This window comes from Rhinichthys klamathensis, unplaced genomic scaffold (genome assembly GCF_029890125.1).
Source record: "Rhinichthys klamathensis goyatoka isolate OS25496 unplaced genomic scaffold, OSU_Roscu_1.1 h1tg000153l_1, whole genome shotgun sequence".
Taxonomy (NCBI): domain Eukaryota; kingdom Metazoa; phylum Chordata; class Actinopteri; order Cypriniformes; family Leuciscidae; genus Rhinichthys; species Rhinichthys klamathensis.
This window is the reverse complement of record NW_026606688.1, coordinates 73,188-100,996: the sequence shown is the minus strand read 5'-3', so window position 1 is coordinate 100,996 and position 27,809 is coordinate 73,188. Positions and strand designations below refer to the sequence as shown.

Below are 27,809 nucleotides of genomic sequence, written 5' to 3'. Positions count from 1 at the left end.
ACAGATTGTACACAAACACTATGTTTAGCTTGATATATCATTCACAACATGGCAGGTTTATGAGGAGCTCATTTTGTTTTCAAGCCTTCAGCTAGTGGCTCTGGAGCTAAAATGAAAGGATATGTTCCAGGAGTTTCTTTAATGGTATTCACAAATCCTGAGTCCACAGATCCTATAAAACACACAAAATTGTATTTATTTACATTATGTATCCATGCATGCATTGCAAGCAGTAACTCACTGCATCAGAGGTCTCAGCATCTCACATTCTCTCTCCTATCATTACATGTTCAGAAGATTTTCGCACATCCACCCACACTCTGCCAGTGCTGAGAAGTTTGCACTGTCCGTTTACATTCACCTTTTCAACCACAGTAGCTGCGTTTGCATTCAGCCTCGTAATGTGATGAAGGAATAGTTTACCCAAAAATGAAATATTTGTCATTATTCATCACCATCAAAGGCTAGCAAACTGAAAGAATAAAAGACATACTTTAAAAAGCATCAGAGAGTAGTCTGTTGCATAAATATACAGTATCTAAGATTTTGTCATTATTCACTAATGTATTGACCGACTTAGTAGCTCTCAAATTGAATATGACACCTATGGTGAAGGTTTGGCATGATGACATTTGGTTATGCGATAATTTAGAACCAATGACGCTTGATGTTATTGATGTCCAACCTGCAATTTAAACTTAAATATCGTTCTGTGCATCATACAAAGCAATCATATGGCCTCAGGAGACTTGTATAATACAGAGCACATTTTAGGGTCATTTGCAGTGTTAAAAAAAAAAACATTGGATCTTGAAAAATATGTTGTGAAGATTATTTAAAAATTCTATTTTTGTGTTCCACAGGAAAAATAACAGCATACCGGATTGGAATGACATGAGGGTGAGTAAATAATAACATAAGTTTTAGTTTTCAACTAACTATTCTTTTAATAAATACGATACTGATATCTCAGTTAGAATGAAGTGTTCAAGTAGATCATATTTTTCCTCAATCTGAAAATATGATCTAACTGTCCTCAATCCAAATTAAATTAAAGACAGATTGAAAGAGGTGGTGTATATCTTAACCTGTACAATAACTGCCATGTAAACCTTTAAATACACCAGCTTTCACATTCAGATTAAAAAGTACCTCGTATGCAGCGCAATACAGCTGGAGTTGGAGTAACCTACTGTGTCTACAATGGAAGAGACCGATGACTGCAGATACATAGGTAAGAATTATATTAGATTAAATGATTTAAATTAATAGGCCAGACATTGGAAACAGCATAAGCTGGATTCGATGAAAGGTCGGAACTGATTTAAAAACATAATGAAAAATAAAAGCACATATGATATTTGTGGGGAAAAAATAGTGTATTTCAAGTGGATCTGGGAAATAAAGTGATTGGCCTCACTCTTCAAACATGCAACATGCGCTTACAGTGTAGACAGCTTTGTTTATTATAATAAGAGAGATCTCATTTTGTTGGGTTGCGATGCCTACATGATGTGTGAGTAAGGCTTTCTTTGACAAGACTCATAAGTTTCTTGTTGCTATGGCAATGTTGACACGAAAAGCAGCTTTTCGAATGCACAGGCATTTTGTTTAATGTACATGTAATGCACAGTAAACAGATATCTCTGTCTATACAGGTATACTCTATAAACCAGTCAAACTGAAGATTTTGTAAAGTTATTCAGACTAAAATCTGTGCACGTAAACAGTGTCATAAAAAACAAATGACTGAATTATATCTCAGTTATGATGCGTTTTACTTTGATATCGAGATCAGAGGCTCGGAGCAAATTGTCCAGGCAATTAATGTGAATTCTGCTGCTCTCTCATCCTTGCAGTCTATGATGCACTTTGAGAGGGGGAAGATCAAAGAGAGCAAACATTTACAAGAGCATAAAGGCTCTTCCAATATCCTAAACGCAGCCGCACTGAACCACACCTGAGAGAACAGCATTCGAGTACATATTGAGTGTCGCTTAAAGGCACTTGTTTTCCCAGAAACCTCGATTATTAAACCGGTGTACCGTCTGTGCATTTTAAATGGTTATCGATAACATGAAAATTTAATTCCCTCTTTCAAATAATCTGTTTTTGGATGTCTACACTAAAGATACATATGCACACCTATACACTCATACACAAACACATTTTCTTGCTGTGATACTCACGTAGAACCACATGAACGATGTCGAAGGCGAAGATATAGATGGTGAGTAGAGACAGCGAGAGTGTAAACAGGTAGAAATATCGGTAATTCCTCTTTCCTACGCAGTTTCCGACCCAGGGACAATGATGGTCAAACCGGTCTGAGGGAAGACACACAGAACCTTGAGACATTACAAACAAAATTTCTCATAACAATTTGTGAAAGCCTGAAAGTCAGTTTCTACATTCTGATGGTGGATCCTCTGACAGAGACGGTCAAAATATCCTAGCTGCTAAAAATATCTGGAGATGGTACCCAAACCAGAGATTGTATGTGTGGCAGGTGCAGGCCGCCCAAACAAATGGCCCTGTGTTCAGGATGACTGTGCAACGAGAGCAAAACTGAGCCATCGGTGAACTCTCTAATATCAGCCTATGTATGTGTGAGCGAGTGAGTGTGCTGTCTGACTCATCTCTCAACAATTCACTATTATACTGGAGTGTCAAATGGCACGTACAGGTGCAACTATATCAAAGGTAAGAATTCTTGTGTGTAGACATAGTAAAAAAGAGGAAATTAGCATTACATTTATATATATACAGTACTGTGCAAAAGTCTTAGTCACGTTAGTATTTTCACACAAGATAAGCCAGTTATTTATATCTTTTGCTGTAGTGTGTCAGTAGGAAATATCAGTTTACATTTCCAAACATTCCTTTTGCCATTAATTTTAATAATCCAGTGAGATTTTTGTATGCCCGAGGAGTCTGACATCAGCCGGTATGATCCACACTGAGATCTGATCTCACCATCATGAGTCCGTCTGTGATTACATGAAGAAACTGAGACAGACTAAATCCAGAAGAACTGTGGCAATGTCTCCAAGACACTTGAAGAAACTTACCTGCAAAGCTACAGTACTGAGAAATGTTTTAGACACGGAAATGCTGTAAAGTGAGGATGCTTTCAAAACAAAATCATAAATAGATTTTATTTATCAATTGCCTTCTATTAGCAAAATCAAATCAATATTTGGTGTAACCACCCTTTGCGTTTAAAACAGCTTTTGTCCAGATGGTGAGATCAGTGTGCGATTTTTTTTAGTGTCACTAAAGAAATTATTCTAATATGCTGATTTGGTGCTCAAGAACAATGTAGTATTATTATCAATGTTTGTTATCAATGTTTTTTGATGATCAGGAAATTCTAAAGAGCAGCTTTTATAGCATTTATAATATAAATCTTTTGTAATATTATAAACGAGACACTTATCACTGTAAAGCTGCTTTGAAACAATCAGTATTGTATAAAGTGATAAATAAATAAAGGTGACTTGACTATAATTGTCACTTTTGATTAATCTAATGCATCCTTGTTGAATAAAAGTATTCATTTCTTTTTTCTTTTTAATTACTGACTACCAAAATTCAGTCATTTAGAAAAAAGCATATGGAAGTAAAATAATGACAAATGTTTTTGAAACAAAAAAGCTTGTTGAATTGCACAACTTGAAAAAATATGCATTGTATTTTTAGGGCTTGCATTTTTATGGACTGAAACATGGTTGTATATCCCCTGCGGTCAGGACACTTAAAGTAACTCAATGAACAAAATACAGTGATATAAAAGACCAAAATCCCTCCTTATTGGAGATGTAGGCTATATTATTAGGAGGAGCATTTGAAGAGAATGACTTACAGTCATACCAACTGTAAATTGTTCATGTATGTGTCAGGCATGATGCACACTTGTTAGATAGTTGATATTAAAATAAATATGAACTGAAAATGGAATATACTGAAAAAATAGCAATATGTACACATGATTTGCCAGTTTATTTGATTAAATATCAAAAATCTAAAATGTGTGCATCATGCCTGGCACCTACATGAACACTTTACAGTTAGTTTTATGACTAAGTCATTCTCTTCAAATGCTATTGAAGTTAGAAACATGTGTACCAATGTCGTATGTAACTTTAGAGACGGTCCCAATGTGCGAATATCAGTGTCAAGCCAACTTTATGCCAGTATTTCACTCAAAATCGCTTAGCGTGAAACTTTGTCCACTTGCCTGTTCCTATATCTAGTATACCCTACATCCCCAATCTTTTATATCACTGTATTAGTCCATTAAGCATTAAGTGTCCTGACCGCAGGGGAATCCTGGAGAGTGATGTATTGAGGGAATCCCCAGTTCTGCAGCACAGCACCTCAATATAAAGTTAAGAAAACTAAACAACCGAGAGAAATATATGTCTACTACCTCAGATTTAACGTTTGATCTGCACATCAGCATTGGGGAATAACATAATCTCGTTCACGGTCGAGAAAGCTGCATACATGTACAAAAGTAACCGTGAATACTTGATGTAAACACAGCTTTTGTGTCTTTATCAGCTTTTCCATATACTGGCCCTGAAAATCATCACAAATACTTACTGCTTGATCCATTTCTGTAATTCCGTTTTTAATAATGAAAACCTGTGTGAAATGTTTTGAATTGAAATATTCACATATTAAATATACAACCGTGTTTAATTTCAGCCCATAAAAATGCAAGCCCTAAAAATACAATGCCTTAAAATGCAAGCAGGGTTAATGCAATGCATATTTTTTATAAGTAGTGCAATTCAACAAGCTTTTTTTGTTTAAAAAATATTTGTCATTATTTTACTTCCATAAAAGCACACACTATTTGAGGTACCTTTCATAGCTGTAGTACAAAAGGTTAAACACTCACCCACACAGTTGTCACAGATGCTGCAGTGGGAAGCACGAGGGGGTCTGAAGATCTTGCAGGTGTAGCAGTACTTCAGCTTGACGATCTGGTTGTTAATTTGCACATTCTTGATGCGAGGCGGAGGCCGCTGTCCAGCCAAGACGTTCCCATTGGCCGCTTCTGCAAGAGTTGGGTAGAAACAATAAACGTGGCAGCCAAGCTCTCCATATGCATGACACACCGCACAGCCACTGATGGAGGACTCACAAGGCTCAAGGGCACTCCAGGTAGTATGACTCAATGACACAAGACACTTTATAGGAATAGGTCACCCTCAAATACAACAGTTAAAGCATAATGATGTTTGTACAAAAGTTCAATGTTAAGATGAAAGAGATTAAAATGCTCTTCTTAGAGTAATGATTTACCAGCTCAAAGTGAATATAAAAAAAAAGGATTTCAAAGGAAATTATTAGAAAATATGAAAAGGGTTAAGCCAGTCATTATCACAAAATAAACCTTTAAGAGTAGTCAAGACCAAATCTACATGACATATTCATTTAAATTATCATGATTTGATTTACAGTTTGGTGATCATTATTTAAAAATATTTGACCACAAAATGATGCAATTGACCAATGCAAAAGGCATGTAATAAATTCTGGGGTGTACATATTAAAGATAAATTCTTTTGGTGATTTTTGCCTTTATTGTAATAGGATAGTATAGAGTGGACAGGATGCAAGGTGAGAGAGAGAGAGAGAGAGAGAGAGAGAGAGAGAGAGAGAGAGAGAGAGAGAGAGAGAGAGAGAGAGAGGACGGGATCGGGAAAGGTTCACGAGCCGACATTTGAACTTGGGTCGCCCGAAGCGCAACAGCGCTATATGTCGGCACTGCCCACGAGGCTATCGGCACCGGGGATGTACATATTAACACAAAACAAAATGACAACTTTTTCATGATTTCTTGTCTCCTTGGATCTGGATGCTTTAAATGCAGATCCAGACCACTGATATAAGAATTTCATCTTTTCTACTCCCTCTCCTTTATTTGCATTTGCTCAAAATGACTCATTTCATCTGTTCTGATAGCGCTTTTTTTACATTACAAGACAAGACTCGAATTTCATAATGCAGTGGAAAAAGGTAATTTAATTTCCTTTGTCAGCTCTGTACTTTTATACTCTGCTTATATATACTTATATACAACTGCTTATATGTCTATTGCTTTGGCAATATTGTGCTATTGTACACATTCATGCCAATAAAGCTGAATTGAATTGAATTACTCCGGGGAAGTGGCTGCATTAGCATTTGCTCCCGAGGTAGAACTACACTGCCTCCTAATCCACATGCCAGCCAAGGTTGGCTAAAACTGCACATCCGTACTTGCATCTGATCCAGCATTAGCCACTTTTAATCAGCAACACAGACATTCATCTAAAAATAGCATATTAAAGCTGGGATGTTGAAATCGAGCAGAGACGGCAGAGGAAATTTGTAGAAATCAATCTTTGCTCTGCCCTGCTGCAGCACTCAAACATAACTGCCCTGTTTTAGGAGGGTACAGTTGAATCAATACCAACATTTTGGCTTTGGTATGATAGCGGACTCAAAAAAACAAACAAAAAAACAGCCTTGAGTGACTGATGAATTTAAATTAAACCAGGGCTTTCAACACATTCAACAATTCGCTGTAAATAATTTGTGAAAAATGTTGTTGTTGTTGTTGTAATTAACCTGATAATGCATTAAGTTCCTTTTTACTTACCAGCTATAATACTACTTTCTTCAAAAATGTATTTCTACGCAAAATGTCTCTGTCGCCTCAATATACAAAATAAAATGATTTAATCAATTTCACTTAATCTACTGACTTTTACTTAAATTACAGAATGAAAAAGATCTAATAAATTTGTAAAAAAAATATATATATATATATAAATATATATACAAAAATAGGGCTGTCAATCAAATTAAACTACTTAAATTAATTAATCTAATTAATTCAAGTGACCTTGAAAAAAATCTTTATCTTTAATCCTTATCCAGTAAATCAAAAACAACTGGAAAAGTCATAGGGCCTTCCAATATCAACAAAAGAGGGTTGAAAACCACTAACTTAGGAGCTGTTCATACTGGACATGTTTTTTTAGATGTTTCTAAACTTCAACATTCATTTAAATCTATTCATTGTTATGCTTTTATGCCTGAATTTGCAATACGATGTTATTATAGTGCTGTATATTTTTTTTACCATTTAATGTATTTAGTACCAGTATACAACACAACCCTATTAGAGAGAGCTGAAGAACAATTCTAAATGTGAATATGTTCCACAAAATCAGTGAAAATAGGGGTTAGTGTATATTTAATAATACAAGAGGTTACTGTGAGTTATCAGGGTTAAAGGAAATGATGTCCTGGTTTATTGAACATCAATAATAACAAATGCTGTACCGCCCAAAGGCACCTCTGAGCGTCAGCGGAGGTGCTGCTGATGTGTAACAATGGTTACACAAAGAGAAATCCAGGGAGGGGAGTTGGGATGAGGCCGGTGGAACAGAAAGAAGAGAGGGTGGAGAGTGTAGGGAGATGAGTTCATCTCAACTGTAGCCCAGATCTTGTAATCAGTACAGGGAACGGTGACACGCTGGTGACTGAACTAGACAAGGCACTATTTCCACAGAGCCACAACCACACAAATGAATCACTAGAAGCGAAATTATCAAGATGACAGCAGCAAGCTCATCTAATCTAATTGCATTTAATTAGTCAGACGCAGTGACGTTAACCTTTGTGACATTCAAAGTAGTACAAGTTTGCAACAAAAAAAAAACTATAAATAAACATTAATTCCTTATTATAGTCCTATTTTCTTAAAATGTATATTTTTGCTGCAGGGTAAATGGGCATTTTTGACTTTCTCTCTCTCTCTCTTTTTTTGCAATAAAATCCAATGGGCATTTCAGTTCACTTGAATCACTGAGGAAGACGACTGAAAAAGGTCTAAGGCAATCTACTAAGGCAATTTCTTTCACCCTATAACAATGAATGTTTGAGCAGATAATTTAAGTCCAAGAAAAATCCTTGCCATTTAAAAAAAGACAAGACAAATGTCTCCGGTAAGTCCTAGGATTTGAATGAGCCTTAACAGTTTCTGCCAAACACCACTGCAAAAGATATAACTTCCACTCAGTATAGTGATAACACTGGTTTCTGTTCAAGGCAGTTGACGTGCAATTGTGTGGGTGTGCACAAGTCATGTGAAAAATATCTGTTATTATATTTTATTTTACTTTTTGTGCCTTTAATGAATACTGAAGAGAAGAAAAACAGGAAAGTGTAGAGGGAGAGAGAGAGAGGCAGGAATGTGGTTGGATCAGAAATGCATGGATAAGACTCAAACTTGCACTCTCCTTCAGCTCAAGTCCACTGTAGCTGTGAAATCTCACTTGTACATATTCAGAATTATGTGGGACTATTATTTTTTTAAGAGACTTAGGAGAACAAATCATTTAAAAATTGGTGCGTTGCATCTTGAGTTGGCAATATGAATATATACATGTACAAATAAAAGTAGTTGCATTTAGGGGAAATTTTCCAGTGAATAACGATTCAAATTTCGGCTTGTTCCTAACACAAAGGGGGTTATGGTATTTTTATTTAAAGGAATTAAATAAAGGAATTTAAGATAATAAAGAAAAGGAAAGTAGATCATCAAAAGAACCAGAATTTATTCTAATAAACTTTAAAAATAATTATTATTTCTTTGATTTGATTGGGCATCTCAATCATTTTGACATTGACGAGTACTGTTATAGACTCCTGCGGCAGACCAGCCTAAAAATACAACTTTTAAATCTTTTTGTCATTCAAACAACAAACAGTGTATTGTGTAATGGAGTGCAGCAGAGAAGCATCAAGAACAACAGATATTGGGAGGGGGCAATTATACAGTATATATATACAGTCCATCAAGCTTGAAGTCAAGAAGAACACAATGTTTCCCAGATGAACTCAGAGTTCATGGTCCAACGCACTCAGCTTTTTAATCGCAAAACAAAACGATAAATTAATAAGCAGGTCTGGGCTTACACCGTCCCACTTACGCCACACGCCTGCTGACGGCACTAATGGTTCAAACTATGGCATTAAACCTCAAATACCCTTCCCTGAACTCAGTCAGCCTCACACTCACCGATCTCCATCTCAATGAAGTTGGCCTCCTCCGGCAATGCCCGTGGCAGCACCCCTGGATCACTGAAGCTGGTTCGGAGCAGCATGGCCATTACAAAGACGAAGAGCAACACTGCAAACACAGGGATGGCCGGAGACAGGTGCACTGCCAGGTACGGGCACCTGTACAGGACAAGAGAACAAGCAGGGTTACAAAAGATGACAAGGAGAACATGAAATGAACAGTACAGAGGTTAAATGAGCATATAAAGCTAAACAGCGATCTCTAGTTTCAAAAGGTGAACTGTGGAATTTCTGTGCTATTAATGCCACAAAACAAATTAGGAAACTGTTTGAGCAACCCAACAGCAACATTAGCTCAGCCAATGCAGTGAGTTTGGGGATGGGACTATCTGCTTATCTAAAGCCGGGTGCACACTGTACGATTTATAATAGTACCTTGCGACTGTTGCTTCTCAGATTGTACAAACTTGATCCCCACTGTAAGCCATGTCACACTGTAAGATCTCAGTTGTCATTAAAGTCAGACCGGCAGTCAAGAAGAGTTAAAAATGGACACAAACAAGAGAGTTTTACATCATCAATCCGTGCCATGTTCGGTGACTGTGAGCTGCATTTACATGGGGATAGAAATGGTGGCTAGCAAACAAAAAGCGTTAGTTAGCGATAATTTTGGATCATGGCTTTTCTTGAAAAGAAAACTATGGAAAAAAAGTAGATATGTGTGTGGAGAAAAGAGGAGATCATTGATGAAGAGGGTTTGTAATATCTGTCTGGCTCAGTTCTTCCCTAAAGACAGTCTTTTCTAAGCCCACAATGAAGCAGTCAGGGGGGATGTTTACGACTGACTGTGCTTTCTCCATTCCCGCAGGCACACAGCCATACAGCAATAAATTTGGTTGCTCCCATAAATTGCGGATGACTTGGGTCCTGTAAAAGTGCCTCCCTATGCTCAGCCTGCAGCAGATTGGTCGGATCCACAGGCCACTGCATAGAGCTATTAATAGGGTCACCCTGACTCTCCTCCACCACTCTCTCCTGCAATGTAGATCTGCTATACTAATGTATGGCTAATACATCACTAGAATGGTACATCTTATCACAGGTACAGTACATTCCCTCTCAGGGGGAAATTTGCTACACTTAGCATTCTGCGTGTGAAAAGGACATATTTACAGTAACAACAACTACAATAATACAGTAAGACAAGATTTGACTAGTCCAGACAATACAACAATACAAAGAAGTAGACTAATAAAAATGCGAGGTGTGTTTGCCTGTGCAAAAGTTGCATAGTATGATACTATGGAGTTGTGGGAGGTTGCTTACATGCAATTTAAGACAGTGGTTTTGGTTCAGGGACTATTATTATTTTAGAATTGTTTATACTATTATAAAAAGTATTAATAATTTTGAATAAACTTTTATATTTTCAGTTTTCATCATGGTAAATTTATACACTGTAAAAAAGTATTCATGATTTGTTATCACAACTTTTTTTCTTTAGTCAAATCAACTTAGAACTTAGTTAATGTGGTTCAGATAAATTAATATTTTGCGTTTCTGTTGATTAAAACAATCTCCATTGTATTCATTAAAAATTTTAATTTCAATGAACTTGAAAATTAAGGCAACCAGGTAACTTACTTTTTTAAGTTAAACCAACAAAAATTTTAACGGTGGAGTTTTTAGTAATTTTGTTATTTGGTCATTTTAAGTTAACATTTCTACATAGAGCTTCCATTTGTTTTTATTTCAGTTTTAGTTTTAGTAATTTTAGTACAAAAAAAGGAGCAATTCTAGTACGTAACTTGAATGTATTTATTTGAATGCCAAGGCAACCTTTCTTATATTTGCTTATGCGTTTAATGTAATGTAATTTATATTTTCCTTTATTTCAGCTTTATTTCATTAAACGATTTTTAATAGTATTAGTTAACAATAACAACACTGCCAGGGACCCCTTGGGGACCACAAGGGAATGCTAGAGGTTCCATTAGAGCATTGGTTTTCAATTCTGGCCCGGGACACACACCCAATCAGGTGTTAATTAAGAGAGAATATACCAAATGGACCATGACTGAAAAAAAAGTAAAAAAAAAAAAAAGACTTTCACAGTTGTACATTCACGAGAAACTATTTCAGTCTTTCTTCAAAATGTCATGTTTAATTAAATGTGTTACTTGCCATTTCTTTAAATTTAATTGTGAAATTTACTAGCAGTTTCTGAGAGAAAATTGTTTCTAATTATTTTCTGTGTATAGATCTAAAAGTACTCTGATGGTAGAACAAACTTTAGTGTATATTTCACAGGATAATATTTTACACATTTATAATATTTTTTATAATGTTTTTATTTGTCGCAAGTCTAAGACACTACATTTATTCCCTGTAGTCTGCAAGGCAAAAATCGTACATCCAAATCCCTAGTAGCACATTTTTCCTCAACAAGCCACATATTTAGATGCATCATTAACACAAACAGATTTACACACTGAAGTTAAATACTTTTGGAGAGTTTGACTTATCAAGCACTATACTTATAATACACAAGATGCATATAGAGTTTTATACAAACTATGTGCCAATCTAATCTTCCTACAAAGCACACAGAACACCGGTTTAACCTGTCTACAAGCAGGGTTTGTCTCCTCACACGTCATACTTACTGCTTTAGGACCAGCACACAGTACAACAGATTGCACCCGTAAGAAATATTAGCAACAGAAAGATAATTTCCAGTCAGACTACATGGTACAATTTGAGCCGTTTCACACACTGGTGTGTCAGCATACCAGAGCCATCAATGAATTCTACTTGTGGGACGGGTCAGATTAGTTTGATCCATTTTAAACTATGAGACTGGAAAACATAAAGAGGACCGAGAAAAAATCCAGAGCAGAGCTGGTCGATAAAACTTTCCACTGCCCGGATCATGAGTAGAAGGCTGCAGGGAAATTCATTTATTATTTTGAAAGCTGTGTTGGGGCAGAGAGGAGCAAAACTATGTGTGTGTGTGTGTGTTTGACTTTAACCATCCTGAACCTGTGCCATCATCAATTCCTATCACAGCCCTGAGCTTCCCGGACATTACCCATCATGCAGTGCTGGATGTGACTTCTCTCCCTATAATCAATACCAGAGATAAGCAGCTCCGATATTAAAGATTCTGCTATCGTCACTACTGACGTACAAGGTTTATTTAAGCACCATAATTATCACTTAACTTCCTCCATAAAAAAACACAGCAAGTATTGTGCCTCAATATGCATAATCAACACTTAACTGTTGAAAATCAACACAAATTCCCATTCGCAAACCATTTGACTATACCATAAAGAGGCAGTTCTGGAACAGGATATTCAACTGCAAAAAATGTAGGGCGGTAATCAATTGAATCACAACAAAATGGGCGTATACCACATATACCACAATGGAGCTAGACTGAATGAGAGTTTGCGAAACAATTCCTAAATAGCCATTTGGCTACATGGTTAACATTATCAATCTGTATCAGTCCAAGTTATTTCATTCTAATTCAAGGGTACAAAGAAAAAACATTGTTGTGTCTGAAATAACACACCAAATGAATAGTTCACAATAGGATCAGAAACATGCATTACTAAAGTAAACGTGTGGACTTAAATGCAACAAAATGGGGGAAATTTAGTGGAAGACTCATAAAAATGGTATCAAGACAATTAAACACTTGTAGTTCAAATCATGCACACGCTAATCCACTTGTGTCACTGTTACAGCATCTCCACCATTCAGTTTGCCTTTACAGCTTGTCCTTAGTGAATTACTTGCACACTGTTCCACAGAGAATAAAGTGAAAAGGACTGTTTTCCACAGTTAAGACAACTTGAAGCACAACTGCAGAGTTTTATGGCTGGCTATATGGAAAGGCTTATCTGTGTGTTGGTAAAATCAATAGAGCTGCTTCATCGGTCTGGCTGGTCTCTCGGTGGAGATCGGTGGGGGCAGGGAGGCTGACAATTATCATAACTGATAGCATTCAGCGCAAACATCCGGTACTCAACCGGAAAGTAACATGAGGGGGAAAAAAGACGGATGATAGCTAAAAACAACATGTAGATTCATTGTGGTCCAGTCAAATCTGAAAAATCTTTATATACTTATATACAGTATTGTGTGTGTGTGTGTGTGTGTGTGTGTGTGTGTGTGTGTGTGTACTCTAATACAAGACATACTATAAATATAATGGTGTACTCTGTATCTCACAATGTGATTACTGTAAATTCCTTATTTTAATCTTTATCACACAATTACCTTTTCTATTTTTGACTCTGAAACAAACGTCCATAACAGATACACCAAATACTGAGAGAAAGATTTTCTACTTGTTATACTTCTAAAGATGGAAACATGCATTGATGTATAAATAAATAAAACCAAAAAGTAGGTCAAACTCTTAAGGCGTGAATGGTCCTGCAAGTCCTGGGCAAACATTCAACATGGAAATAATGACCTTATCCTTCTGAATTTTGCATTGCAAAACTTATTGATATGATATTAAAGTAGTATGCAATAATAGCGCTAACAAAAACAAAGTGGGGAAAGATTTGCAAGAGAACAAATAAACTGCAATCTCACATCTAGATGTGACATCAGTGGCTTTCTCTGTGTTAAAGTATTTCAGGAAAGCTTAAAATACAGGTGTAGATGATCTGATAGTACAAAAAATACAAAAGGTAATTTCAGCTGTTTCACACAGATATAAAAATGCTGTAATGTACAGTGACATTGCTATGCCCGAAAATTTAAATCACAGCCTCTGTTAATTCTCATAAAGTGTTCAGCAATTTAAGAGCAAGTGATTCAGCAAGCAAAAGAAGCTTGAAATGAATTATTACACATTACTGTCAAAAAAAGCAGTAACCTAATCTCTCATAAAGTCAAATTTGCCACAGCTCCAGTTTTGCATTCACATAAGACAGGGACACAAAAATCCAAAAGGATAAACAGTCTTCTCTCCTTTATCACGACCCCTGCAGAGGGACAGCAACAGACGGCAGCCCTCGAGAGCTCACACAGACCGTGACACTGACCACAAGTCATACAGTTAATTCAACAGCAACAACATGAGTATCCAACATTCAATTACACAAAAAATGTATAGACATTTAACTGCTGAGCAACAAAGCCATAAGACAAACATACAGGACAAAGGCAAACCAGTGAAACCTGAACCTTGTACTTCTAATGTGAAAGAATGAGTGGGCGAACATAATCAACAGAAGACTGTCAATATATGAAGTGCTACTATGTAAAAGTTTCACTGGTGTAAAACTATTTCAGTAAGCAGGTAGAAGTATGTAGGGTAAAGTGTGTCTGCATCACTAGCATACAATAAAAAAATTGCAAAGGCTAATGTCTGTTTTTAAACAGGTTTCCTGAACTCTGTCTGACATTGGAGCACAAACAGACAGTTTTGCACCAAACTCATGCCAAAGATTGTTGCTGTTTTAATAGTGTCACAGTATTTACACACTTCAGGAATTCGATCTAAAACAGAGTTTGAAGGTTAAACTATCTAAGTGCAATTTTTTTCAGACTCGGGTTAGGTACCTTGGTCATGTGGTCTCGGTGGAAGGAGTTACTACAGACCCAGATAAGGTGGCAGCAGTACGGGATTGGAGAACCCCAAGTAATTTGGTAGAACTGCGATCTTTCCTTGGGTTCGCCAGTTACTATCGTAGGTTTGTTGCAGGGTTTGCTAAGATGGCAGCGCCATTGCATCGAATGGTGGCCCAGTTAAGTGTAGCAGGAAAAAAAGGTGTAAGAAATTATAGTCTGCTCCGATCCAACTTCCACTCCAATATATATATGTAAATGTTCCTTCACTAAAAGAGCTTATTTATCATAGAGACAATTCATTCCAATCTCAGTAATATGCACAGTCACGGTTATCACCTATAGCATGGGAGCGACAGCAGGCAATCAAGAACCATCTTGATTACAGGGACTTAAAATAAAAGTTATCACCTTAACATTTGACCGTTCTACATTGAAGTGATGTACATTGTGTTTTGCACTTTGGAGTTGTGATGATGATGTCACCTGTTAAGCATGAGAGTTCTGCCAGTCCTGTTCTCCCTATTGTAAGTTAAAAGAATTAGTTGGGCTGATTGGATTATCATCAAGATGGGAATGAGACTGTTATGTTGATGAGATCAGGACTGGGGAAATGGGCTGACTCTTGTACTTCATTTACATGCTGAGGGGGAAGACGAATGGAATACAGTATAAAATGTTTGAGCTGAGATTATTTCGGGGTTCATTTGGACGCCGGTGAACCCAAGGTGCTCCGTGTATCTTGCCACTGCTATGCTGTAATAAACTTCATTTTTGAGATCTTCGACGTCCGCATTATTTTTTCTTACAAAGGTAAGACTCCAAGGAAGCCACTTGGCTTATATTGGAATATAGAGTGTGATGATTCTTTCCATCAGTTGAAACGAGCTTTGGTATCTGCTCAAGTTTTGGCTTATGCTGATTTTTAGAAGCCGTTTGTTTTAGAAATAGATGCTAGCCATTCGGGTCTTGGAGCCATGCTGTCACAGGAGCACGACGGCAAGTTACGACCAGTTGCTTTTGCTAGTAGGGGGCTTAGACCATCTGAAAAAAACATGCAGAACTATAGCTCTATGAAGCTAGAGTTCCTTGTCCTTAAGTGGGCAGTCTCAGAAAAGTTTAGGGAATACTTGCTGGGTACATCTTGCACCGTATATACAGACAACAATCCATTGCGATATCTGGATACTGTCAAACTTGGTGCGGTAGAGCAGAGGTGGGCTGCCCAGTTAGCTGCATTTAATTTGACTTTGAAGTACCGTCCAGGGTCTCGAAATGGGAACGCAGACGCATTATCCCGTCAATATATGGAGCCGCAGTTATCTGAAGTTCATAGTGGAGGAAACATCGTGGAGAGAATACCTTGGTGTGTTCAGTCCGAGATTGTTACTCTTCCAGGTTGTTCGGGGGTAGATCTTGCTTTGCTGCAGAAGCAGGATCCAGTTATTGGACCTTTTTTGGTTCATTGGATGGAAGATAGATTTCCAGGTCCAAGGGAGCGAGCTAAATTTGGGCTAGGTACTAAGGAGCTTGTTCGACAGTGGGAGCGGCTTAAGGAGAAAGATTCAGTGCTGTATCGGTGCATTTATGCTCCAGACGGAGGTAAGGAGGTCTTTCAGCTGGTTCTACCTCAGTGTTTGCAGCAGAATGTGCTTTCCAGTCTTCATGATAACAATGGACACCAAGGCGTGGAACGCACTTTACAGTTGGTTGGTTGCTGTTATTGGCCATGTATGGCAAAAGATATTGAGAAATGGTGTCATGAGTGTGGAAGGTGCATTCTTGCTAAGGCTGTGCAACCTAAAGTTAGGCCCTTCATGGGGAGTATTCAGGCCAGTCGTCCACACGAGGTAGTGGCAATAGATTTTACCGTTTTGGAGCCAGCATCGGACGGTAGAGAGAATATATTAGTATTAACAGATGTTTTCTCCAAATATACTCAGGCTATTCCCACAAAGGACCAGCGAGCTAGTACTGTAGCTGATGTGTTGGTGAAGCATTGGTTTAATTTGTTTGGCCCCCCTAGTAGGATACATTCAGATCAGGGCAGGAGTTTTGAAAGTACTCTGATACAGCAGCTCTGTAAGGTTTATAATATTCAAAAAAGTCGTACAACACCATATCATCCACAGGGCAACGGTCAGTGTGAACGGTTTAACCGTACTCTGCATGATCTGTTGCGTACTTTACCCCCTCACCAGAAGAGGCGTTGGCCACGGTATCCCAGATAGTTTATGCCTATAATACTACAGTTCATCAGTCAACTGGTAGGTCTCCATATTACCTGATGTTTGGGCGAGAGCCTCGGTTACCTATTGATTTTGTATTGGGGGCTGAGGCAGAAGAGGTAGGAGAAAGTTCTGTGGAGGAATGGGTGAAAGAGCACCAGGAGTTATCGGAAGGGGCCTGTGACCATGTGAGGTAGCGGCTGGAGTCTAGGAGGCAGTTTAGAGATCAAAGTTATGAGTCCAAAGTTACAGATACGGGTATTGGAGAAGGTGCTCTTGTTTATACACGTAATCATGCAGTGAGGGGTCGTAACAAGATTCAGGACATGTGGGACTCTACTTTGTATAGGGTAGTGCGACAGCCTAAAGAACGGGGGGCTCCTTACTCAATTATTCCAGTAGATCGAGATGGTCCAATACGACAGGTACATAGAACTGAGCTTAGATGTGCGCCAATGGCCACATTTGGAGTTGATGAGATTCCTAGGGCTGGTATGCAGAAACAAGGGGAAGTTGCAACCGACGATGATGAGGTAGAATTTTATCCTTTGGGAATGGTGCAATTTGAGTCGTCTGAAGACGTTGGCCCTTCCTCTGAACATTTGGGCTCTCCCTCTGAACATTTAGGGTTGTCAGTAGTGGAGGATCTAGATCATGTGATTGAAATTGAAAGGGCTTCGTGTGTGTGAGAAATATACTTTTGTATAAGCCAAAAATAAATCTTTCCATTTAATGAACCTGAGTCGTGCTTTTGTCTTATGTAATGGTGGGTCATGTAACAAATGTCTTACTTGAAGTTGTTTCTACTTGTTGTTAGGTTTTTTCAATGTTGTTATTAAATAATCTTAAACTTTTTTTCTTAAATAGTTTGAAAATAAATTTAAATTGATTAAAAGTTGAAGTTGATTGAAATAAAGCTAAAATAAAATATAGATATTTGATTACAAATTTAAACGAAAACTAGAAATGCTCCCTTGCAAATAACAGAAATAAAATAAGATTGTTGAGGTTATTTTCGTAAACGAAAAAACTGAAAATAAGACTAAAACTATTGGTCAAAAAACATTTTTGTAAACTGAAATAAAATTAAAAATTCATAATAAATGAAAAACTAAAACTAAAATGGTCAAACGGTGTGCATGGGGTACAATTGATGATTTTTGGAGACAGAAAGATTATATATCATCTCGAAGTCACCAAAAGGGCATTAACTATGCATTTTGGAGGGTTATATTAATAATTTTATTGTTGAGAAGGTCGATGAAAAGCTTCAGCTCCAGGCAAAAATGTACAGGTCACAGTGTAAACGTGAAAAACCGCATCTCGTTGCCATCACCATCTCAGACAACAAGATAGAGGATCAGCATTGTTCATGCACTGCAGTATTTATATGAATCATTCAGCACAACATTGCTAACATTTGTTATCTCGGTTATTTACATTATATACGTTAATGAAGCTAAGTGACATGATGTACAACGCAGCTAGAAGCTAACATTACGTTAGAGATGTTAAAGATAACGTTCAAAACTTCAAATATGTTGACTTAGAACAGATGTAGACATCCTTGTTTAATTCTTGTTTAATTTATCCACGTTTAGTTGGTGTTGTGGTCTAACGTTACCGCATAACTTAATCCAGAGCAGACACGACTTATCTCGGTCGAGATGTTTGGGAAAGGGTAAAAAAAATACACACCGTCGCCCAGCCTCTCGGGATACCGAGTGTCGGAGTTGCAACTCCGACACTCGGTATCCCGAGAGGCTGGGCGACGGTGTGTACCCCATGCACACCGTTTGACCATTTTAAACTTAAAATGACAAGAAGAAACATATAACAGCCTAAAGAACGGGGGGCTCTTTCGCAGGTTTGGAATGTGCTCTATACCTGTTAAAATTAGACTCTTTAAGGCGTACTGCACTACCATGTATACTGCACACCTGTGGAGACGCTACAGAAAGAGTAGTATGCAAAAGCTAACTGTAGCGTATAATGATGCCTTGCGGACGCTTCTGAGGGTCCCACGATGGAGTTGTGCAAGCCAAATGTTTGTAAATGTGGGTTTGCCAAACTGCCCTGCTGTACTGCGAAATCTTATGTACAGGTGCATGTGCAGGCTTTCGAGCTCGGCGAACAGTATCATCACTGCATTGACCAACCCTGGACTAAGCTCTGTGCGATATTCTTCTGGTATTTGGTCTCACTGGCTTTTAAGCCTATACAGGAGATAAATGTATTGCTTTTATGTGTGTCTCTTCTTGTCTGTAATATGGACCATTATTTACGTCTCTGAAATAAAATAAAATAATAATATAAAAACGAATGAAAACTGACTAACTGCAATGCATTTCAATGGACGTGGAAGCAGAGAATGTCAGAGTGTATTGGGTTAGCTATGCACACTGATTGGCTTATCGCGTTTGGGGGCGTGGCTTAGCCATAGGTCAATTCTGACTCGTGCGACTCTCTTTCGGGTCGGGACGATTTTCTGCTTTGTCGTTTGTCGTGCAGGGAGAAACGAGAAGTGATTAACCTCTCCCCCGATCGGCAATCGGATGGCCGGATGGATTTCTGGTATGTCCGAAATTTTGCTCACTCCTCGTGACTAGGCCTATATCGCACAGTTAAAGCAGAGCTACGAACCGATTGTCCTAAACTCAGTGGTTTTTTCCCTCACTGCGCCTGCGCGAAAACAGAAGTTTAACCATTTCACCTGCAGCAAGAAAGAAAAAGAAAAGAGGGAGATCTTAATTTCTGTAACTATCAAACTAGCTACAAATTACTATTGCTTACCTCCAGTTTGTGTTGCAAAATGTTTAAACCATATATCCAGCTCAGCTCGGCTCGCAATTGCTCTCACACAATGCGATACGTGACCATACGAGCGTCAACGATTTCCAGACAATTTCTTCAGAGAGAAAACCGTCTGTGAGCTTGTACAGCAGCACAAATCATACCGTGTACGTATGCCCAGCTTTACTGTCTACTTTCACACACATACATAGACTGGGTGGGATAAACTCTCTTCGAGAAGACAGAGCAAAAGACAAAGATATTTAGAAAAAACAGTGCAAAGTTCAGCCCTGCTAATCAGTCTTGTGCTTGAAAATCACTCAGCCCGCAGAGGAATAAACTGTCCAGGCACAAAACACAATAATGTGAGCATTCAGCAATACTCGAATAATTCCCTGTAAATTCAGAACAGCAGGAAGCAATGCGTTTCCATAAACACGGTCTGTCTCTGCTGGATATCTCATGCTCTGTATTAAAAGATAAAGTGCACATAAAATAAATGTGCACTACTGAAACTGAAGAACCTGTAGATCTCATGAGACCATATGAATAACTTCAGATGATATTTAATAATAGTGGTTCTTTTGTGATGTGCATATCAGAATTTCCATCGACTGTTAAACTGAAATAGTAAGTGCCAAAAAAAAAAAAAAATTCTAATTCCTCTATTAGCCTGTCATGTAAAAAAGAATTCACACTTTTGCACTCAGCCCAGTTTCTATGTTAATATGTCTGCCCCACAAGGACTAATTATCAGTAACAGCAATATATGAACATGGCGTGCAGTGAAACCCTACTACAGGAGCCAGCAGCTCAATAAATGACTGCGAGTTTCTGACTAAGCGGAGGGATTCGTTTCCTGCATGCTGATGATCAGGCCTAATGGAGGAGCACAGCACTGAGTCTCAGGAAACACAGACCACAGACGTCATAGTCCACACAAGGGAGCCCATATCCACCCAAAAGAACTCACACACATCCAGCTTTATCAACATGGGCAGCAATCTGCTATTGTCAAAATGTGTTTCAATAACAAAGATGACACAGCTTTTAATTGTTTCCCATCCATCAACAGGTGAAGGATCTCATACAATTTGAAAATATAGGCCAAACTGTATTTGTAATCATTAGCAGATCTGTACTTAGATATAGCAGATCTATTTTTTATTATTATTTTAGGTTCATTAGACTTGGAGATCCAAAAAGGTTCATATCTCATTCCATTGATGAAACCATACAGTCTTTTACAGGCGATAAATCATATATTTTGTAGCAAATAAATATATAGCAGTTGATTTGATACATTATTACAACTGTCATATAGTGATGGTCAGTCATTCTGCAAATTAGCCTACTTAATTCAGTTCAGGAGCTGGTCCAATAAAAACAATTCAGCAACATGACATAATTGCATCACATGGTCACTGACATCCGATATATTACATGATCTGAAATACTCTAGACATATGTAAGCAAATATTGCAGATATTATGTTTTATGGTTATGTTTAGTTTTTATTAATTTGTTTTTATTGTAGCCTATATCAGTTCAGTTGAGGTTAAACTCATAAAAATATAAAAGTAGCCTAATGTAGAACCTAAATTAGTTTTTATTTGCATTTATAAAACAATAGTAGCCTACCATACCTATAATTTAGGCTTAGGCCTAAATCTTTTAGCTAAAATGGTTTGCACGTTTTAATAAAATGCAACTCAAAACAAACTGTGGTTTGTATCTGTATTGATAAACTAGTTGTAAACGTATTTCCAGTAGCCTACATTTTATTTGTAACATTAGAATATATGTTTTCTGAACACACACAGAAATCATCTATTTTCGGTTTAAATAGTCGACGATTCGTTGACTCAAGAACTGCTGGGAGCGATTCGTCGAGAACGAATCGTTGGACCTCTCCAACCAATTAGATTTAAAAGAACGACTCGTTTACGAATCGGGCATTTCTACTAAAACACACAGCCATGGCGTACCTCAATGTCAGCTGGCACAACTGAGAAATGGCTTGCTGTTACTACAAACAATCAGGAGCGCTTCGGTCCTCATTATTTCACACGGACACCTTTTTATTGTTATGTTTTTTCCATTATTACAATGGCATTAAACAAAGACAGTCTACAGTGCAAACCCCGCATTGTAATGGGGGGGGAAACGAAGCTGCCCACACTGACATCGCGCGCGTGCAGAGTCGACAGCTCCGATGGTTTTAGTCGCGTCGCTGGCAGTGTAGACGAGGTCTGTAATCACCAATAACATGCACTTACTCAAAGGCGAAGAACAGAGAGCAGGTTCCAATGATGAGAAATAAGGTCAGGTAAAATACTCCTTTCTGGCGAGCCATCATTACCCGTCCATCGCAGCAGAAGGTGTTTTTCCCAGGTAATTTCTCCCATTTTCGAGTAACCTTCCGTGATATCATCACCGCCGACATGGTCGCGAATGTACAATCGGACTGTCTTTTGTCAATTTAACCTGAAATAAGCCACAGCCGTGTCCACTACGAATGCGTAAAGTTATCAGCAATAAAAATACAGGAGCTTCTTTCCAAGAATGTAATTCTTCCTTCACGTGTAAGATTTGTTTGTAGGTTTCTTCCCGTGCTTCCTCATGAATCGTTACCATCAGTCTGTAGCTCTACATATCTGCTCTTCTGTACTTAAATCCATGGTTAAAGTCCCAAATCAAAAACCAAAAGGCAAAATCCTCATCCAAAAGCGGAGATGACCCATACTGGCACAATATGAAAGTGCTTCCGTTCAAAATGTGTACAGATTTCGAATGAGAAAGCGAATCTGACGTGAAATAAACGTGTTAATGCTAAAAGCACATCTGGAGAGTGAGTGGACCTTGACCGACTGACATTTATGTCATTTGTTAGGTTGAGCTTATCCCGAGAGGAGTATATCCGTCCCTTTTCTCTTAAAAGGATGCAAAATAAATGTGGGTAAAGCCTTTTGTGACCTATGCCGCTTTTTGGGTAATGTGTAAGATAATCTTTCCTCTAATTTCGTGTCGTAGGATGCAAGCAAGCCTGGATTCTCATCGGGAGCAGGAAACACGCCTAGATTTAAATGTCTCTTCTTAAAGGGCCAGCGTATCACTGTACAGGGAACAAAGGAATTTTGTCTCATAATACTAATATCCAACCTATAAAGCAATCATTCAAAATAACTTCTGAGCCCATTAAGGGAATGTGATATTTTGAGCACATAATTCCAGCCATAATTCTATACCTGTTTGATTTTTACATGATATACATGTTGTTGTTGTTGTTGTTGTTATTTTTGTCTAATGTCTGTTTTTATTGTCCCTCATATGTTTATTTATTGTCTGTAAAATTGTACTACAATGTTGATGTTAATGTAAAATAAAACCTGTTTTGACTAATTAATAGCACATTATATAGTGTCGCTTCTTTCTTTCTTTCTTTCTTTCTTTCTTTCTTTCTTTCTTTCTTTCTTTCTTTCTTTCTTTCTTTCTTTCTTTCTTTCTTTCTTTCTTTCTTTGTAATCAAATCTTTTTTGAAGTATTCAGGAAATGAGATGGCAGGTGAGAAACAAAAGATGCTTTATTCAATTGTTTATGCACCAGTGATGATCGCATGAGTAATTTATCTCTTCTGATCTTGCATGAAAAAGAAAGCCTGTGTCTTGCCTGTTTAATCTCATAAATATGTAAAATGCTGCATATTCAACATTAAAACTTAGCTCATGTGAGATTCATGAGTTTAGCCAGTTCATGGGTAGGAGTTCATTAGAGACAGTGGGCAGGAAATAAAAGATTATTTCAATAAAACAGATATTCTCTCTATCTGTCTTTATAAAAAGTGAGAAGAGGTGGCAAAATTAGAGAGACAACAAAAGGAAAATACAAGTAGCTGACTTGTGCTTCCTTCGGTACACAAGCCCACTTCCACAAACCATGGTAAAAAAATAAAATAAATATATATATATATATATATATTTTTTTTTTTTTTTTTTTTTAGAATGCATGGCTAATTTTTATTGAATGTGAGTGGAGAAACATGCTTTTTGGGACCAGATGGTGTACTGACTTCTGCTATCATGGGCTAACAGAGTCATGCAAATCATCCCAATCTTCTTGACCCCTTGGCCTGGCCTCTACTGGTGGATTCTGTAACTGCACTATCTGGTTCTTCAAAGCATCTTTCTCCATTGATGAGCCACAAACGAGCCACAAATGACTGATAAAGAAATATTTATATTATAGTTTATATTAGTAAGTATAGTGCTGTCATGGCTCCATTTTCGTGTGGCTCCACAGTCATTAGCCCAAACATTTTCATTTTATTTTAAGACGTCGTTCTCACTACATTGTATAAATTTGTATAATTCACTTAGCAATTGAGGTTTCAATATGCTTAATTTCTAAATCCTCTTACAAAGCAGAAAAGGAAAAACAGAAAAGCTCTTTAGCAAATATATTAAGAAAAATGTTATATAAAATGCTTTATAAAAAGTTGTAGTTTTAGTTAATTCGTAATTAATGCATTATTTTATTGCTATATTTAAATAACATCTTAAACATGAATTACATAGTTTTATATGAAGTAAATTAGTTTTAGATATGTCCATTTATTTGTCAAATTTTATACTTGAATTAATTTAATAATTTATTCATTCATATTTTAATTGAGTTACTTGAAACAAACGTGAAGCGTTAAGTTATTTTGCTTGCTTTTGTCATACATATATATTTATTATTATATTTATATATGCTTTAACATAAAAGTGGTTAAATAATCAGTAAAAACTTTTAAAGCGCACAAATCATTTCCGCCCTTGTCTACTTACAGGAAAACGACGTTTGTAGTTTTTACCACCGTGTTCGTCTCAGCGAGACAGCACAAATGAACAACATTTCCCAAAGTGCCTTTCGTTAAGATTAAACATCCGCTTCAACATCCGTATTCATGGAGGAAGCCGCACTGAACTGCGAGCAGCTTTCTTACTTTATTCCGTGCAAATGAATTGCAAGGTGGACAGGTAACACTGACTCCAGAACGGACTACATTTTTTGTTTTCCGGTTTTGTGTGCGGAACTAAATGCGAACTGGTAGCGTCTAAATGTGAGCACTATTCTGCGTTCCTGAAAAAGGTATCCAGATTATATCTAATTAATGATTTGAACGTGTAACGTTAACGTTAGTTTTTATTAAGCGTTTAATGTGTTCTTGCAGTTAGATGTAGCCAAGTCAAAGTTAGCTTCTTGAGTGTGAAGTAAACAGTATTCAGTAAACTTGACTGCTTGACTGGCTGCTTTGTGAAAATAGCTTTGTATTGTCACCAGGAACAAAATTGAAGTTATCTCAACAGACAACGTATCTCATCACATACTCTCTCGAGTTAATATAAGATTTTTGTTGTTATTGCTGAACATATGTCATAAGAGCACAAACTGCCATTTGTTTTGTTCTAATCATTATATCTTTATTCATATTTTAATCATTACAGGGTTACATACCAGCATGATGTCTGAGGGCAGTTCTTTTATGAAAGGCTTGATCCTAGGGGGTATATTCTGCCTGGTGATGACTTATTTTGAGACCTTTAATCCAGGAGTCCACTCAAAAAGTCATCAGCATCTTCACCATCATCTGAAACCCCTCAGCAAAGATGAACTACAAAAGTTATCAGAGAGTCAGATGTCTGATCTCACCCAGAAGGTTCGAGTGTACTGTCTCATCATGGTCACTCCCAAGCTCCTGGTCCACTGGGCGACAGCCAACGACACTTGGAGCAAACACTGCGACAAATCCGTGTTCTACACGTCCGAATCTTCCAAAGCTCTAGATGCGTTTGACCTACAGGAGCAGGATGAGTGGGCTAGGCTGCGCAAAGCCATCAAACACGCCTATGAGAATGCCGGCGACCTACGCTGGTTCTTCGTGGCCCGGCCCACCACATTCGCAATTATAGAGAACCTCAAGTATTTGGTTTTGGATAAAGATTCAAGCCAGCCGTTTTACATTGGCCACACGGAAAAGTCAGGAGAGCTGGATTATGTGGAGTACGACAGCGGGATTGTGCTGAGCTACGAGGCAGTTAGGAGGCTGATAGAGATCTTCAAAGATGAGGACAAATGCCCAGAACGAGGACGTGCCTTGTGGAAGATGCCCGAAGAAAAGCAGCTCGCCACCTGTCTGAAGTACAGTGGGGTGTTCGCTGAAAATGGAGAGGATGCGCAAGGCAAAGGGCTTTTCAACAAGAAGAGCACTAGCTCTTTGATTTCCGACAGCATGGGCCAAAACCCAGCCGACGTCGTGGAGGCCTGTTGTTCTGACATGGCCATCACATTTGGAGGTATGTCTCCGAGCCAGATGCAGGTCTTGATGTTTGGCGTCTATAGACTCCGGCCGTATGGACACGACTTTCATGATTCCTTGACATTTCTGCCTCCTAAAGACTCCGATAATGACTGATTGACTTCATGGTTTCTGTATTAGAACTGTTACTGTGACACAGAGCTGAAACGTTGATGATACTGGATGCAGGGCTGAATTATCTGTGGTGTGTTATGTGTACTTTCTGATTGTGTGCGCTGAAGGTTGGTGCTGGTGTGTAAGATGAGGGATTTTTTCACCCTGCTTTCTGCTAAAAATGTGCTCTGGTAAAAGCAAAAGGATAACGGTTTGCATACGAGCATGATTTAATCATGAGGGCCAATATAGGATAATTTTGTGCACTTGATAATATTTTGAATAAAAATTTGCTAGATTTATGAATGCCACATATATGGATCAGATATGCACTGTGATGTTTTATGAAGTTTTATGGTATACACTTCTACAACTCACCTGTAAACAATTCAACAGAAAATCGGTTAATTGTATATAAGAAAATGCAAAGTGTATTTATATGATCCATTTGATGATAACTGTTTATCCAGCTGTGTTTTAATTATTTTTTACATTTTTCTTTCTTTTCATGGGGGACTGGTAGGAATAATAAAGAAGAATCTGTTGATGATTTTTAAAATGAAGTGTTTTGGATGTAAAATATCAGAGGGAAAGGCCGTTTCTATAGCATTTGGTAAAAGAAAACATTCTATATTGTCCTTAATATATATGAAGTCAAGTAAAAGTGGTTTAAAAGTGTAATCCAAATACGCTTGAGTTTGTGTTACTTGCATAGAAACTTGTCTATTTACATATCAAAATATTGTTTCTATAATTCATTACACAATGGTTTGTGACCTTTTTGAATTAATACACCCATAAAACATTAAATCCTATTTATTACATGGATATTTAATCTTACAATAGATTACAACACTTTTGGTAGCTAAATTGGGATTATCTTTAATAAATAATAATGAAAATTATGTTTCGTAGTCATTTTTTATTACAGAAATCGCTTCTTGGTTGGGTTTGACTCTAAGGGTAGTTGATCCCACTTTAAACCCCTGAATAAGCATCAAATGTGTGACGGGTTAAATTAAAATGAGATTGTTTAAACAGCTTTGGGCTGATCAGCAGGCAATGATATTAAATTATTTCCTAGTATTTCTCTTTTGTTTTTCTTTCCTCTTTCACTTATCTTTTTTTCTGCTTCATCCTCCTGTTCTCTCTTGAACTCCCTTTACTTGCAACTACCTTTTTGCAAACATCTGTCACTGAATCTCAGTTCATAGTGCTTTTGAACTCATTTCGCCCTAGAATAGAGTTTCCTGTTTCACCCTTTTCACATCCTGATCTGATTTTCAAACACAGGTCACCCGTTTGATCTTTAGCACATGAGAATCATATCGTTAGAAGTCATGTATTAATATTCATGCAGGTTTGGTGTTCAACCCATATATTATTATTTTTAAACGGACATAAGCTACAGAAAATGTTGAACACATAATGCCACATTAATATTCCATGATGGTACTTTGATTCATAATTCAGAACAGACTTGCACTGACTTGCCGATTTAAAGTAATACTGCTTTGTAGTATTATATTCAATGTGCTGTTGTTGCTAGTTCCCAAAAGGACACTTAAAATGAGTGTCTGCAAAGAGATTTAAAATTTCAGAGAGGGAATATTATGAACATGTATATTATGTACTCTATAGTGTCTTCC

General features: G+C 37.5%; 2 protein-coding genes across 2 annotated transcripts in view; one reads left to right on the top strand and one right to left on the bottom strand.

Annotated features, from left to right (window-relative positions):
• The window catches only part of zdhhc9 (zinc finger DHHC-type palmitoyltransferase 9), a 28,922-nt gene extending 6,352 nt beyond the window's left edge, over positions 1 to 22,570 (bottom strand). The window contains exons 1-5 of the mRNA XM_056258549.1: positions 21,986 to 22,570; positions 9,089 to 9,249; positions 4,910 to 5,068; positions 2,190 to 2,327; positions 126 to 172 (exon numbers count right to left, since the gene is read on the bottom strand). Of these exons, the coding sequence (XP_056114524.1) occupies positions 126 to 172; positions 2,190 to 2,327; positions 4,910 to 5,068; positions 9,089 to 9,249; positions 21,986 to 22,152 (672 nt within the window). The 5' untranslated portion in view covers positions 22,153 to 22,570. The remainder of the gene's footprint in view (positions 1 to 125; positions 173 to 2,189; positions 2,328 to 4,909; positions 5,069 to 9,088; positions 9,250 to 21,985) is intronic.
• Positions 22,571 to 25,037: 2,467 nt separating this feature from the next.
• Positions 25,038 to 26,474, top strand: c1galt1c1 (C1GALT1-specific chaperone 1). The gene is made up of 2 exons (XM_056258548.1): positions 25,038 to 25,062; positions 25,196 to 26,474. The coding sequence occupies exon 2, from the start codon at positions 25,210 to 25,212 to the stop codon at positions 26,161 to 26,163; it is 954 nt and encodes a 317-aa protein (XP_056114523.1). The 5' UTR covers positions 25,038 to 25,062; positions 25,196 to 25,209; the 3' UTR covers positions 26,164 to 26,474.
• The last annotated feature ends 1,335 nt before the right edge of the window (positions 26,475 to 27,809 follow it).

Bases quoted from the DNA above. Each gene is read 5' to 3' on its own strand.
- c1galt1c1 (XM_056258548.1), top strand. From the start codon at position 25,210: ATGATGTCTGAGGGCAGTTCTTTTATGAAAGGCTTGATCCTAGGGGGT.